We start from the raw sequence: 15,785 nt of genomic DNA, 5'->3' as shown, positions 1-15,785 counted from the left end.
TAAACTAACCAAATAAAATGATAAGTTGTTATATTCTATTTATTTTTTAAAATGTTGAGTTTCTATAACCATTTACCCATCAAGAGGAAAGGGAAAAAGAAAAGAGTTTAAAAAGAAAAGAGTTTAACTTTAGTACATTAACAATATAATCTTTTTTATAGTGATAATTTAAAAGGTAACTGTAGATAACTAATTATATTTATAATTATTTTTAACCTAAAATTTTGGAATAATATTAAATTGCATTGATAATAGAAAATAGTTTACTGTATCCATAGGTTAGATTTAAAAATAAAATAAAAAAGACACTAATCCTGTCGAAACAATGATGATTAAGTTAGTGCGTGAAGCCTATAGATATGACAAATTATAGAAAAGATAGAGTTAGCTTTGACTTGTGTGCTTTTTCTCGAAATCCCCTTTGCCTGTGTAACATGCATGGCATACTTATCTTTCTATTGTTGGTATCTTATGATCTTAAATCCCTTAATTAATTGGAGTTACAACACCTTTTAACTGCTCCTTTGAAAAAACATATGAGAAGACAAAAGTGTAGAAGAATTTATTTTGATATTTTTCTTGCATATAACGCGGACATACATGTGCTTGAGAGTATAATCCAAAGTGAATAAGTACAATAAATTTTACTTCCAAAATTCAAATGTTTGAGATTATCAAGGACTATGTGGACAAATTTTTCGTACGCGCTTTTAACCCTTCTTTTATACATTTTCTTTTCGGAGGAGGCTCCAAGTAATTGAGAGGGAGAAATGATTAACAATGACCGAATCTTCAACTTTTAAGGCAGTACTTTTACTAGTTTAAGTTCTATGTATTGATAAAATTTTAACATATTTATGCAATCAGGTCATTTATTATTTTTCTCGGTCCATTTTACTTGTCATGTTTTTTTTACGCGTCTTAGGAAAAATATTAACTAAAAGGTAATTTGACAAAATTATGCTACTTATTCTTCGATCTCAAATTAATAATACTCTTTTTTTCACCATATTAATCTCTCTCTACATTTATTGAGCAACGATGAATGTGGAAGCTAACAGTACTTCCTCCGTCCATGTTTACTAGTACATGTTTGACTTGGCACATCGTTTAAGAAATAATAAATAAAATGGCAATTTAGTATATTACCCTAGTTATTATAAGTCATCCCACCCCTATTTTACTATTCCAAACTAGATAAGTAAAAGTGGACATCTATTTTTTGTATAGTGGACAAGTAAAAATTGGATGGAGGGAATAGTTAGTTATATCTCGATTTCCTAAAATGACAACCATTTATATCATCTATTTTTAGGAAGGACGACAATTAAAGTGAACCGGAGAGAGTAGGTAATTACAAATAAATTTACTTATGTGCATTAATTGGTTAATTTGAATAACAATGATAACTAACATGCTGTCAGCATGTTAAAATTCACCAATAGTAAAAAAAAATACTAAAAATATCTATAACTTAGATCCTAATTCCACCACTACATTACAATTAACTTTGTCTTTATGCCTGCTAATGACTGTTCTTTATTTATTTATTCATCCGATACGATAAAGAGATAATCCCCATTAAAAGACACTTAACAATCTGATTTTCAATTTAATATTCTTTAGTGTGATATGAACACGTACACATCTGTATTTTAAAAAATCTATTGTTTTTCAGATTCTTTTTAGCAGTAAAAGCTGTGGCACTTCATTTACAAATGTATGTTCAAGGAAATTATATCTTTGGAAGAATTTGAACTAGACGAGTCCAGAATCCCGTTTAACCACAGAAAGATTAAACAATGTTTAGGTAAATATTTTCAGATGAGGTCAAACACTTTTTCTTTTTTGGATAAAAAAAGAAGTGCACTATATGCTAGTAATAGGTTCCAACATTCTTCCGTGGCTTCTATAGTCTATACTGCAATTATCAAAGGTATATAATCGAGATAAATTGAAAGCATATTTCTAAGCAAGTGCATGAAAACTTCAAACAACCCTTTGCTTTTCATTTTCGTTTTCCCCCATACATTTATTACATATTAGAACTAAAAAAGTGTTATGTAATTTTTTTTCATCGGTCTAAGCTAGCTTTGGTGATCGTAGGGCAGCCCGGTACACCAAGCTCTCGCTATGCACAGGGTTTAGGGAAGGGCCGGACCACAAGGTTCTATTATACGCAGTCTTACCTTATAGCTTTGGTGATCCTAATAAATAAAATTATTTGAGAGTAATAGAGATAAAAATCAGCAAATATCTAATATAATTATCAAAATTTGCTCAAGCTAGCGTGAACACCGTCATTATTAAAACAATTAAGTAGAGACCTAAAGGAAAAGCATGTACACGTACTACTCTGCTTTCATGTATGAGGGGGGTCAAGGAGGTAAAAAATTACTCAACATTCGATGTTTATTTTTAGATTCATAATTTAGAATGAGAACGTGTATAAGTTGATTTAATTTTTAAGAATAAAAGTGTATGTAAAGATATGTCTCGTGTATTCATAAAATTAGTATAAATATGAATACATTTTTACCGGGTGAAGGATATGTGTAGGCTGGGATACAGGGGTTCATAAACTAAAAGGTACTGTACCAAATACAGTGCAACAGATACTAGTTACAAGAAAGAAATCTAAAAGTTGTTAGAAAGGAAAACAAAATCAAAATCTTTAAACAGTAAATTACGTGCATACTGTCCTTTTCCCTCTCCCCATAATCATCCCAACACTCTTTAAAAAGAGCTACCTCCTCTTCCCATATTCATTCCAAACTTCACTACTTGTCTCATCATAAAAAAAATAAAAAAAAAATCAAAAATGTCTTCTTCTTCTTCCACACCATTATCATCAGATAATCATAATAACAACCACCAATTACCATTTGGTATGTTCGAACCAATCCGCACACCAACAGGCTATTCTTGGTTACAACGTAACACAGCCATATGTCAGCCTAGTGAGAAGCGGGGCCGCCGTAAGCAGGCTGAGCCGGGGCGGTTCCTCGGGGTTAGACGGAGGCCATGGGGTCGTTACGCAGCGGAAATACGTGACCCCACAACTAAAGAAAGGCATTGGCTTGGCACATTTGACACTGCTCAAGAAGCTGCTCTGGCTTATGATAGAGCTGCACTTTCTATGAAAGGCACTCAAGCAAGAACTAATTTTATTTACACAACTGATACTGCTAATACTAATTTCCCTTCACTTATTTCTACTCCTTTTGATGTCCAAAACTTGTTGCATCCTAATTCATCACACTTCAACTTCAATACTACTACTCAAAGTAACAACAATATCATCAAGAACAAGAATATTGTGACTACCACTACTACCACTACTTCTGATAGTAATGAGTCATCTTCATATGGTTCATCACCAAATGAGAACAATAGCTTCTTTTCTAGTGATTTTAATAATAATAATAACACTAATTCAGGTTACTTGTTAGATTGCATAGTTCCTGATAGCTGCTTGAAACCACCACCTTCTTCTACTACTAAAACTTGCCAGGAAAACAAAGATCATGAAAACATGATGACTAGTTTCAATTCCATTGATGGTATGGTATCTGAGAAATTTTCATTCGACAGTGGATTTTTGGATGAAGAGAAGTACATGTCATCGTCATGGGAGAATTCATGTGATGAGTTGTCAGCCATGATGAACAACAATCAAATGCTGGATGTGGGAAATTGCTATTATCCAAGCATGGAGAATGCAGGCTCTGATAACAATAATAATGATCAGTTGATGATGATGCCTACTGAAACTCCTACTACTTCCTCTACTGTTTTTCAACCTTTTGGTGATGTTGAGTTTGGATACACTACTCTCTTTTGATATATTTGCAGCTTCATTCAATGTAATACCATCTATGTACTTTTTTGCCTCCCTAATTAATTCTCCTTTGCCACCCTAATTAATTCCTCCTCTTCTTTTTTTTTTTCGTGTTGCTACGAGTTTTTCAGTGTCATCTTAATTAATAGGGTTTCTCAAGTTCTTTTCTTTTTGCTGTACAAGACTTGTTCTCAGCATATCGAAGCAACGGATAATTAAGTTATAATGTAACAAGGAGTGTAATATTTTAGTGTACGTTCTATATATGGATTTTGTCAAGTATATATTCCGACATTATTTTACGCGTTAGTCAACCTTCCAATTACTGGAACGGGATTGGAAGCTCAAGAGATTATTTCAAATCCATGCATTATTCCGGTAGGTCTTGAAACACCAGTGCTTCCAGAAACAAACATCATGCTCATTAACAAGCTTATTGTTACAGTTGATCATATTGTAAAACTATGTATGTATGTATGTATGCGTAATATATCATACTGAAAATTAATTGAAGGAAAAATTAATCAGGACACTGGTAAATTAAGATCATAGTGACAAGTAAGTCGTACTAAGCATAATGACATCAGTACGACGTAAGTTCTAGACTTACATGCAATCTCCACTTAGATACGTACAGTAGTTTACTAGTCTTGTCTAGGAAACAGCGACTTCTTCAGTATAACAGGGAAAGTGAAATTAAAAGGAAGAAAGAGAGCGAAATTAAAAGGAAGAAAGAGAGCAGAAAAATAGACCTTAGTACCTTACAACACCTTGTAAGACACTAGGGAGAATGGCGTCGTACATATGGTCCGTACTTGCAGCTAGGGTGGCAACCTAAAAGCACAGTGCTCTGAAAGGATTAATAACATCACATTTCATGGTTTCATAAGTTTAGTATCTGATTTTTGTTTTAGGTAGTTGTAAGTTTCTCTTCCTCAAATCCAGGTTACCAAAATAAGACACTTTTAAGTAAAAAAAAGAAATTAGATTGCCAGAATAAGATACTTGAAATGACAAAAAAACTCAAATAGAAAAGCAAGATACTTTTAAATATTTTTACTAGTTTCTTCCAAAGTAAACGTGCTAAATTAGGAGTAATTGCCACTTTGGATAATGTACGCACACCACCCACCAAACTCTAAACTCATCAATGATGACCTGAGTTACGAGACTTAGTGGATTTAGGAGATAAATTCAAGAAACAGATAAAATTTTGACCATGAGTCATTTTGATGAACTAATGACTTATTATGCTTCCTCCTTTAATTTGCTCTAGATATAGTAAGACCACTTACTAAGAAGGGGGAGTAAATAACAGCAGCTAAGAGGGGAAACCATAACCTATAATAGCAATAAAGACTCACTGATGAGACTAGATTGGAGAGAGAGAATGAAAAAGAAAAAAGTAGCAATTCTTACACAGTCAAAGTTGTCCACTTGGTATTTTAAACTGTACTTGATAAATTCGAGCAATTCCCCCATATTACAACATAAGTATCGAACAAATACCATAAAAGACAATGAAACATTGTCTTGCTCAGAATCTGTAAGTTCATCAACTGTTTCTTCACAATAAAGCCTTGAGAAAGCAGGGGAAAAGAAGACCTTGGTATTCATTCCGAAGTCCAAGTTTGGAGATTTAAGGACTAAAAGGATAGGTGAAGACAGCCAAATTTCGAAGGGCAATGGTGTAGGAGGGATGTTTTTGTTTGCTAAAAGACTACTACATAAATAGCCACAACAAGGTCCAAAAATTGGGGTATGGTTGCAGATTGATCTAAAATGGAAGGTGGTGTCTCTTTCTCGTTATTCAGAAACTAGCTACAAACCTCTACTGAGGGTAATTGGACCTTTCAAGGATAGATGGATATCACTTATTCAAAATGAAAAAAGGTGGCCTTATAGTGACTTTATGAACAATAGATGGACCAGAACCAGAGTGTGTACTAGATCTGAATTGAAAGAACCAAGATGGCTAATAAGATAAAATCCTCCTAAAAGGGACTAGCACCAAAAAAATAGACTGCTCGTTATGCGATCATTGAGCAACATAAAAAATGTGATCACTCAATCTTTTATCTCAACTTGACGTGCGAGCCTCACTTCCATGGCCTGCGCTGCTGCTACTGCTGCCACCACTGGAAGAAGGATTAGAACCCTGTACAACAGATTGCTGAACACCGGAATGAGAAGCAGGTGCACCCATTGAAAACATTGAACCAACTGAAGCGCTTGAAGTGTTCATGGAAGATGTTTGAGTTAAGAAGGCATCCCTGCCAGATCCAGAAATGAGTTCAGGCTGCAAGTCTGAGGATGAGGGCAACGGAGCCAACATACCCATAGAAGATCCCACAGGGTAAGGAGCAACAGCCAAATCAGCAAGAACAGAAGCAGATGCAGTATAACTCATTCCCATTGGATGGTCAAACTTGCAAGAAGGCCCAAACTTGCAGACTCCATTTTGTGCATAGTGAGAGCAAATTGGTGCACCCTGAAAAAATCATTCAGATGAAAAAAAAAAAACAAAATGAATCTTCCAAATCCTCGAAGCAGTGAATAAACTCAAACTACAGACTTCACTTATTTCAAATACTAACAGAGTTCAGCAAGAAATAACGGTGTTTAAGGAAGAGTAACAGTTTGTATATATAACAGCACCAAAACTTAAATTACAACAATATGCCACTAGTACTTCATGGAAGGGGCGACTAATAGCTGATGGCTTTGTATATGAAGGCTGCGATGCATCTCAGTTCAAGAATACACATATTTATGGTATCACTTGTTGAGCACCAAGAATCTTGCCAAAAGGCCAATAGAATTGCTTCCTACAACTAAAACCAGACTGTTATATCAACTTATCATACAGATCTAATGGAAACATAAGTAGCAAAAATAATGGAAGGAAAGGCATTAGTCTTTTTTTGAGCAATTGATTGTACGGCCCGCCCACTACCCTTTTCCACTTAAATAACAGGTTTACTTGGTTTGCCAGAAGGCTTGAATTCGTGATGTGCGCCTAGCCCACACACCACATGTTGCGGTCATACAAGAATATATGTTTTTTTCAATGATAAGCACCAATCTGAAGGTAGTTTAAATCCAAGTAAACTTGCCACTTGGATAAGCTATTTGACTCTTAAATAACATGCACTAAAGTTCAGTAATTGTTCCTTTTTGTTTTTGTTTTAGACAAGTTAAGTTCGGCAATACCCGAAGAGTGGGTAAGATTTCACCATCTGCAAGCATCAGGCGTAAAAGCCTGAACTTTTATAATATTTGTACCTCGAACAATTTGAAATTTCATAGTGTTTACCGAGCCACTGAAACTTCATATGATGTCACCCATTTACATACCCCAAGTTGGTATGGAAAGAACAGCAGAAAAATGCTTAGGGAGCATGTACAGTATCTAACAGATCGTTCACATTGTAAATCAACAATTTCTGCTTGGACATTCTAACTCAATTTCAGATATGATCAGCAGCAGTTGCGGCACACCTTAATTGAAACATAAGAGACATGGGCAAACTTGTCAGAAAGGATGTACGCCAAATTCTATGTGACATAGGAGCGAGCACTAAGAGAGGTACTACTGCTGCAACAACCACATAGATCTGGGTAAAACAGGCACAGCAAGATAGTATGCCTAACTGCTGATTCATTAAGGTGTCATAAGTTTGAAATCAGTATGATGGTTTTCTTTAAACATCAATTATTTGTCAATAGACCCAAAAGCTGTCCAGAAAGAAATGTGAGCATGAGCTATTTTTTGCTAGGGATATGAGCATGAGCTATTTTTTGCTAAGGAAGTGAGCATGAGCTACTAAGACCAGCATTTCATCATCAGAATTAATCTGTATTTTCAACAAGTATCTAGTGTCTTCAGCCCATGTATCCTTCAACACTCTTCAATTTACTATTTGTCCTAAGAGAATAATTCAATGAATCTGATATCCAAAAGATTTGTCCATTTTTTAAAGAAAGCAAACGTTCTACCTAATTCTTTTACGAGGTAGAAACCCAAGAATCTCAAAAGCACTTACCTTTTTGCTTGAAAAGTATTTTCCTCAAGTATGAGAAGAAGAGAAGTAATCATTATATCAATTATTACTGCACCACAGATGACAAACTAATGATACCATATTCAATCATGACAATCGTCTCTTTTGAAACAAAAGGCAAATTCAACTTATTCCATCACAGAGTCATATAGCTATTTCCCAAATTTAGTATTTGTCCTTCCAAAAAGCAGCCCTGCCCACTCTTAGAGCAATAATGTCAACAAATGCAGATAACCTCCTTGTGAAACTTGTCTGACGCAATAATTCAAAAAGCGGATCTCCGTGATACTTCACTTCATGCAATTTATCACCACAATCAGTGCACCGCTTCATCCTAAATATCCTAGGCAACATAATGTCTTCTTTTCAATTACATGCATTTGTAGGAGTCTGTCTCTCAAATAGTAATGTAATTTTGGATTGAAGATTAGAGAAAGAAAAGGTCAGATTTAACATGGAGAATGCTTTACCAACAAATTTAGACATTGATGTGCTGACCATCATATGTAGAATTTCAATCTAAAGATTCTCACCGGACGAATAGGGAGGCCCATAGCACTGAGGATAAAACTTGATTTACGTCCACTCCACTCAGGTGGATGATGGTATCTACAAGACGATCCATATTTACAGTCCCCATACTTCATGTAATACTGACATTCCGGTTGTCCAGGCCTTTCTGGAAATGCTTGCTCCTTTTGGCTGCTGCTTGAAGGACCAGCAGAAGAAGGAACAGATCCATATGGTCCTGTGTAGGCAGGTGCCGAAGGAGATAGTTGAGAAAGCCCATACATTGGGCCTGCTGCAGCAGCAGGCTGAGTACTTGGGGACGGAACCGGACTAACAGGTGCCTATACCGCATAATTTAAACTCAGCAGATCATCAGTGCATCCAGAAAAATTGTATACATCAAAGGGTGAAAGAAGCATCTATGGTGTACCTACCGGATAAGGAGTCCAACCTGGTAGAGGAACCATCCCCTGGGGAAGAAGCATAGAACCATAAGCCCCGGGGATATATGAACCAGGAAGTAGAGTTGGCCTTGCACCTGGCCAGTTGCCAGAAACTACCCCGTATTGTTGTGCTGATTGAACAGAAGGAGACTGCACCGTTGGATAAAAGTGCGGTGCAGGAACAGCTGCTGGTGCAGTCAGAGGTCCAGGTCCAGCTGCTGGCACCTGTGCTCCAGCAGGGTGTGGATGATTAAATTTACAAGTGACGCCAAATTTACACTCCCCAGTTTTGACATAATACGAACAATCCTTTTCACCCTGTGACAGGAACTCTATGAGCCAACTCAGAAGGATTCAATAATACTGAAACTTTTTTAAGGAGTAAAACAAAAAAGAAAAAAAGAAAACACAAGGAATGGGACCAAACAAAATAAGCAGATGATGACTGATTGAAAAATAAAAAGAAGGCAGACCGGACGCAGCGGGTATCCATGGATGTTAACTGTCACCGGTGCTGGAGATCCACCTCCCTGCCTTGGATGATGGTATTTGCATGAGGCACCAAATTTACACATCCCTGTCCTCATATAGTACTGCAAGCCAGAATCAGAAACAACTAGTATTATTGCAGTGAAAACTGCAGTTTAATATATAAGCATATAAAAAAAGAAGTCGCCAGAGAAACAGGACACATAACCAGTCACTTTTGGCTGAGCAAATAGGTATATCATATTTTTAAGTAATCAGTGGTTTGTCATTTGACAACATATAAGTACAAAAGAAATATCATAAGGATAAAGGCAAGCAGAGATAACATTCGATTTTTTTCTTTTGATAATTTACTAAAAAGTAGGAAGATGAGCTACTTTAACATTGGACAAAAATCATAGGAAGCTAATTCCATCAAAATGGAGTTGACTAAGCAAAATTGGGAGAAAATACTGCATGTTTGGTGTTCAATTGCAAAGCTATCTAATCAACATACACTTAGGAGCCTTTTCCAAGATATATTTAACAAATTAGCAGATTAAAAAAAAAACATCTTCAGCATGACACTGAAGTGGTAATAATATTTAGTACATAAAGGAGACAACAAATTCATGATATACCACACAAGAGCTCCAAAGTGGACGGCAAACAAATGAGCTTCTTTATGTACTAATAAACCAAACAACAGACAAAGGCAGAACTTTATACATAATCAAGAGATGAAAATAGGAAACACAGACGGAAAATGTATATGACATAGAATGATAGAATCAAAGGAGGATTACCTAACAAAAGTTTCAAATAAAGAGGATTTTCATGACAAGGGTAGAAAATCATCACTCCTCAGACTAAACCAACATATGAATCATGGGGAGCTGGTATATAGGGGAAGCACATTTTCCAACAGAAGAATTATTAACATTACAATGATGAGAATTGAACTAAACCCAGTAACTCAAACTAAGCCACTGAATCAAAAATTGAATTCCAAAATACAAAATAGACAAAAAAAATAGAAGCATGATTTACTAACACAAATAAGCAATCCAGAATGCAATTCTTAAAATTAAAGCTTATAACATTAGCAGAAGTAGAAAAAAAAAAAAAAAAAAAAAAAAGGTCAGCAAGAAAACAGGCTCCTGCTACAGAGACAACAAAGCAGTTCGTAATACAGATAATTCAACCACGCATGCTTTTCCAATATCAGGAAATGTTTATTTAAAATATACTATTATCATGAACAATAAAACACATCATGGACAAAAGACATTATCAATAAAATGATAACAGAAGGGATGAAACAGTGGGCTAAAATTGAAATTTACATGGACAATTGAGGATAGTACACAATTGCCGGCCCTTGCATGATTTTTTATTTTTTTTTTTAAATCAGATATGGAATTTTTTTTTTTTTAATTTCAGAGGTGAATTCATAAACATGGTAATGGAAAATTTCCAGATCAGGGAACAAAAGGACGAATTCATGTCTAACAGGAAAAGAAGTTCATGCACTTATCACTTATCAGACAGCAAAATGACGAATATTATCACAGATAAATTTAGCAAATTGAATATTTCCAGTATGCATCTGAAGATAACATGGAAAGTCTAGGAGGATAATAAATACTACACCAGATTGAAGAGCAACATAAGGTGCCATTTAGCACATCAGAAATCCAAAAGGAGGAAAAGGATGAATCATGACCAACAAAATGGGAGCTCAACTTGCACAGAATCAACAGCAAGCAGACGAAGTGATTGTACTAACCAGATGGGAGCTCATAAACATAGTAATGGAAAATTTCCGGATCAAGGAACAAAAGGACGAATCATGTCTAATAGGAAAAGAAGTTCATGCACTTATCACTTATCAGACAGCAAAATGACGAATATTATCACAGATAAATTTATCAAATTGAATCTTTCCAGTATGCATCTGAAAGATAACATGGAAAGTCTAGGAGGATTATAAATGCCACACCAGATTGAAGAGCAACATAAGTTGCCATGAGCACATCAGAGATCCAAAAGAAGGAAAAGGACGAATAATGATCAACAAAATGGGAGCTAAAATTGTACAGAATCAACAGCAAGCAGACGAAGTGATTGTACTAACCAGATGGGAGCTCAAAAACATGGTAATGGAAAATTTCCAGATCAAGGAACAAAAGGACGAATCATGTCTAACAGGAAAAGAAGTTCATGCACTTATCACTTATCAGACAGCAAAATGACGAATATCATCACAGGTAAATTTAGCAAATTGAATCTTTCAAGAATGCATCTGAAAGATAACATGGAAAGTCTAGGAGGATTATAAATGCTACACCAGATTGAAGAGCAACATAAGCTGCCATTTAGCACATCAGAGATCCAAAAGAAGGAAAAGGACGAATCATGATCAACAAAATGGGAGCTCAAATTGTACAGCAAGCAGACGAAGTGATTGTACTAACCAGATGGGAGCTCATACACATGGTAATGGAAAATTTCCAGATCAAGGAACAAAAGGACGAATTCATGTCTAAGAGGAAAAGAAGTTCATGCACTTATCACTTATTAGACAGCAAAATGACGAATATTATCACAGACAAATCTAGCAAATTGAATGAAAGATAACATGGCAAGTCTAGGAGGATTATAAATACTACACCAGATTGAAGAGCAACATAAGCTGCCATTTAGCACAGCAGAGATCCAAAAAAAGGAAAAGGACGAATCATGTCTAACAGGAGAAGAAGTTAATGCACTTATCAGAGAGCAAAATGATGAATATTATCACAGACAGATCTAGCAAGTTGAATCTTTCTAGTATGCATTTTATAAATACTACACCAGATTTAAGAGAAACATAAGCTGCCATTTAGCACATCAGAGATCCAAAAAAAGGAAAAGGACGAATCTTGATCAACAAAATGGGAGCTCAAACTATACAGAATCAACAGCAAGCAGACGAATTGATTGTACTAACAAGACGGGAGCTTATCTAGTACATAATCAACAGCAAGCAGACGAATTGATTGCACTAACAAGATGGGAGCTAATCTAGTACATAATCAACAGCAAGCAGACGAATTGATTGTACTAAAAAGATGGGAGCTTATATAGCACAGAATCAACAGCAAGCAGACGAATTGATTAACAAATGAGAGCCAAATCCAGAAACCACATTTTCTCCTAAATTTGATCATTCAATAAAACACCCAACATTCTAAAACTGATAGCATTGTATGTAACGAAAACCTACCTGACAAACAGGTTGACCCACTCTTTCAGGGTATTCTCCGCTAGTAGCTCTCATCGCTCCCAAAACCTGTCGGTCAGTTCATAAAATCCGATACAATCAATGCATGTTAATTCTTTCTTTTTTTTTCTTTTTTTTTTTTGGTTAAGGCCGATACAATCAGTGCACGTTAATTTTTTTTACAACAGAATTCAAAATGTCCAACACAAATAAAAAAGATCAAAACTTTACCCACCAAGAATCAACAATCTGGGATACCCACTAGAGAAAACCCAACAAATCATAAAGATCAATCCCAATTGAACACATAAAAATCAGTGATCAATCAAAATTACCATAAAATGAGCCCTAAAATTCAATGCATGTTAATTCTATTTTTTTTTTTTTTTTTTTGTTAAGGCCATTACAATCAATGCACGTTATTTTATTTTTTTTATTAAGTCCGATACATTCGATGCAAGTTAAACCCCAGTCTTGCCCACAGATTAAACTAAAAAACAACACCACCGAAAGCTGAACCAAAAAAATGATCTTTTAAACTCCAATCATAAACTCCAATCACCAGAGGCGGATCCAGGATTTTAACTACCCCAACTACTTAGTGTAAATATATACTTTCTAAGAAAATTTAACTCGGGCCAATGCTTATCAAGATTTTCACAACAGAATTCAAAAATGTCCAACACAAATATTAAAGATCAAACTAAAACTTTACACACCTAAAATCAACAATCTGGAGAAAAACCCAACAAATCATACGATCAAACCCCAATTGAACACACAATAACCAGTGATCAAGCAAAATTACCACAAAAAGACCCCTAAAAATTCAATCTTTTTTTTACCCCCAAATTAAAATTAACAAAAATTTTACCGAAGTCCGGTCCCGTGGATGATTAAACCGACACCTAGCACCATAACCACAGAAACCCGTACGCAAGTAATAAATACAATCGGGCTCGTTAGCCCGTTCAGGGTAAGGTTCTTGGCCCGTACCAACTGATAATTGCCACATAGGCTCTGCATTAAACACAAAAAACAGTTGTTAAAAAACCCACATTACACAAATTCAGTGAAATTGAAATGAAATTGAAATGTACCTTCAAGTCCGGTTTGCCGAACGGGAACAGACCATTCAGAAACCGGATCCACCGGTTCACCTTCGGTGGTGTTTGTCCCACTGTACCGCTTCTCCATTTTTGCCTTCTTTCTTTCTCTTTTTCTCTCTGTTGTTGTTGTTGTTGTTGTTGTTGTAATTACCACCGATAAACAAGATGTGTATATATATGTACAAGGGACTCTACGTGTAGAGAGATAGATATATGAGGTTTGTTTTGTATTTATATGTAAATATCTATAAACAGAGTGAAGAAGAAGAGTGTCTGTATGTGAAAGTGAGTGAGTGAGTGTATGTGTGAAAAGAAGGTTTGAAGGTTGTTTTGATCAAACTGTAAGGTAGCGTGGGGTGGGTTGGTAGGAGTTGTGTGTGGGGGTCAGGGGGTCTGGGGGAGTGGGGCGTGGGGGTTTGGTGGTTTTTAGTGAGAGAGAAAGTTAAGGAGTTTGTTTCTTTTAAGCGTTCTTTTTAGTGCTTAAAGCCCTTTCTTTCTTTCTCTCTCTATATCTCACATTCTTCACTCTGTGTGATTTCAGTTTCTGGTTTTTTGGATTTCTCTTACCAAATAGTCTTTTTGTGTATGTATTCTATTTTCTGTGTGATTTTTCTTACGCTTCAGAGGGGTAGGGTTAGGGGTAGTAGGGTAAGCGTCGTGGTGGGGATATGTGAAAGGGGCTGTTAAAAGTCTTTGGCGATCTTTCTCTCTGTTAGTGGGGGGTCGAGGAGTTGGAAGTTGGAATCAATGGCAGAGAAAAGAAAGGAACATAGTTTATAAAAGGTTTAATGCATGTGCGGCCTTCTAAATTTTGACTATTTTTTTTATTTTTGGTATTTTAATTAGGTGTTGTTTCTATTGAACTCCTAAACTCGTCTTTAAGTGTGCCTATCAAACCCCCTAAATCTAATTTTTATTAGAAGCAGTAATTAAATTCGGGAAATGAAAGTCGAGTAATATTTTAGACAACGGTAAGCTATTCTTTAGGTCATGAATGTGTCTGTTTCTACTTGTTCTGCTCTTCCACTGCTAGCTTAATTAAGAGCTATTCTTTTTTCTCCTCTCAATTGCTACTAATCTTAGCTAAAAGATGACATAATTAAATTAGAATATATATTAGCATGTTGCTACATTGAAGATGGAATACTATGCAAGTCGGATTGTGTTTAATAGACATACTTGAGGATGAATTCAGGGATTCAATAGGAACAACACTCAGTTAAGGTGTCAAAATGAAAAAAAGGGGCAAATTTAAGGGGCAGCATATGCATTAAGCCTTTATAAAAAGAGAGAAAAATCTAACAAACTGTAACACTACATGACACCATGACATCATTAATACCCATTTGGCCATGAGAAGTATTCACTTTTTTCTGAGTTTTTTTAAAATTTATTTAAAATTCGCGTTTGGCCGTGAAAACTTCATATATAACTTGAAGATATATTTGGAATTTAGAAAACACCTAAAACTCAGTTGTCACGTTATTTTCACTTTCAGTCTGATTCAAACAACCAGATATTCTTTGTAAAAACTATAACCAAATACAATTCCAACTTCAAAAATTCCAAATAAAGTGAAAATTAAATTGTCGTCTCTTCACCATTGAACGGTTACTCAGCGTACTTTCATGATTCTAGTACATGTATAATAATTTTTTGAACATATATTTATCACGTGCTATTCGTGTGCATACACGTCTAAAAAATTCTTCAGCTTACATGTTTATATTTATATCGAACTTATTATCAAGAAAATTAATTGTAAGTGTAGGAATACAATAGTACATTGTAGTCATATTTACTAAATAAAATCTTAGATTCAATCTTTAGAGCATGGTTGAGTAGTTGAATTATGAACTGTAATAATTTTTATTTATTCTATTTGATGTGTTTTTTCAATTTTTGAGATTACTGGTAATGTTTGTTTTATGTTTTGTTTTTCTCGGTGGTTATTTGTTTGTTTAAGTACGAGTCAAATATACATCTAACATGTAAATTGCTCACCTCAAATATGGTTGTTTCACGGTTAATTAACAGTTCAGGTTAAATGACGAATTTGCCTTTCATCTCCAGACGTGTGAGGAT

The 15,785-nt window shown here is 35.2% G+C and overlaps 2 protein-coding genes across 2 annotated transcripts; one reads left to right on the top strand and one right to left on the bottom strand.

Moving 5' to 3' along the window:
* Positions 1–2,442: 2,442 nt before the first annotated feature.
* On the top strand, positions 2,443–4,073 carry LOC132032402 (ethylene-responsive transcription factor ERF086). Its single transcript, XM_059422022.1, has one exon. The coding sequence runs from the start codon at positions 2,822–2,824 to the stop codon at positions 3,842–3,844; it is 1,023 nt and encodes a 340-aa protein (XP_059278005.1). The 5' UTR covers positions 2,443–2,821; the 3' UTR covers positions 3,845–4,073.
* Positions 4,074–5,232: 1,159 nt separating this feature from the next.
* Positions 5,233–14,343, bottom strand: LOC132034332 (zinc finger CCCH domain-containing protein 58). Its single transcript, XM_059424647.1, has 7 exons — positions 13,692–14,343; positions 13,466–13,611; positions 12,595–12,660; positions 9,332–9,451; positions 8,850–9,176; positions 8,439–8,756; positions 5,233–6,332 (listed from the first exon to the last, which is right to left on the bottom strand). Exons 1-7 carry the CDS (start codon positions 13,786–13,788, stop codon positions 5,922–5,924), a joined length of 1,485 nt encoding a protein of 494 aa, XP_059280630.1. The 5' UTR covers positions 13,789–14,343; the 3' UTR covers positions 5,233–5,921.
* Positions 14,344–15,785: the final 1,442 nt, after the last annotated feature.

This window comes from Lycium ferocissimum, chromosome 10, assembly GCF_029784015.1.
Source record: "Lycium ferocissimum isolate CSIRO_LF1 chromosome 10, AGI_CSIRO_Lferr_CH_V1, whole genome shotgun sequence".
NCBI classification, from domain to species: domain Eukaryota; kingdom Viridiplantae; phylum Streptophyta; class Magnoliopsida; order Solanales; family Solanaceae; genus Lycium; species Lycium ferocissimum.
This window is presented reverse-complemented; position numbering and strand designations above follow the sequence as displayed.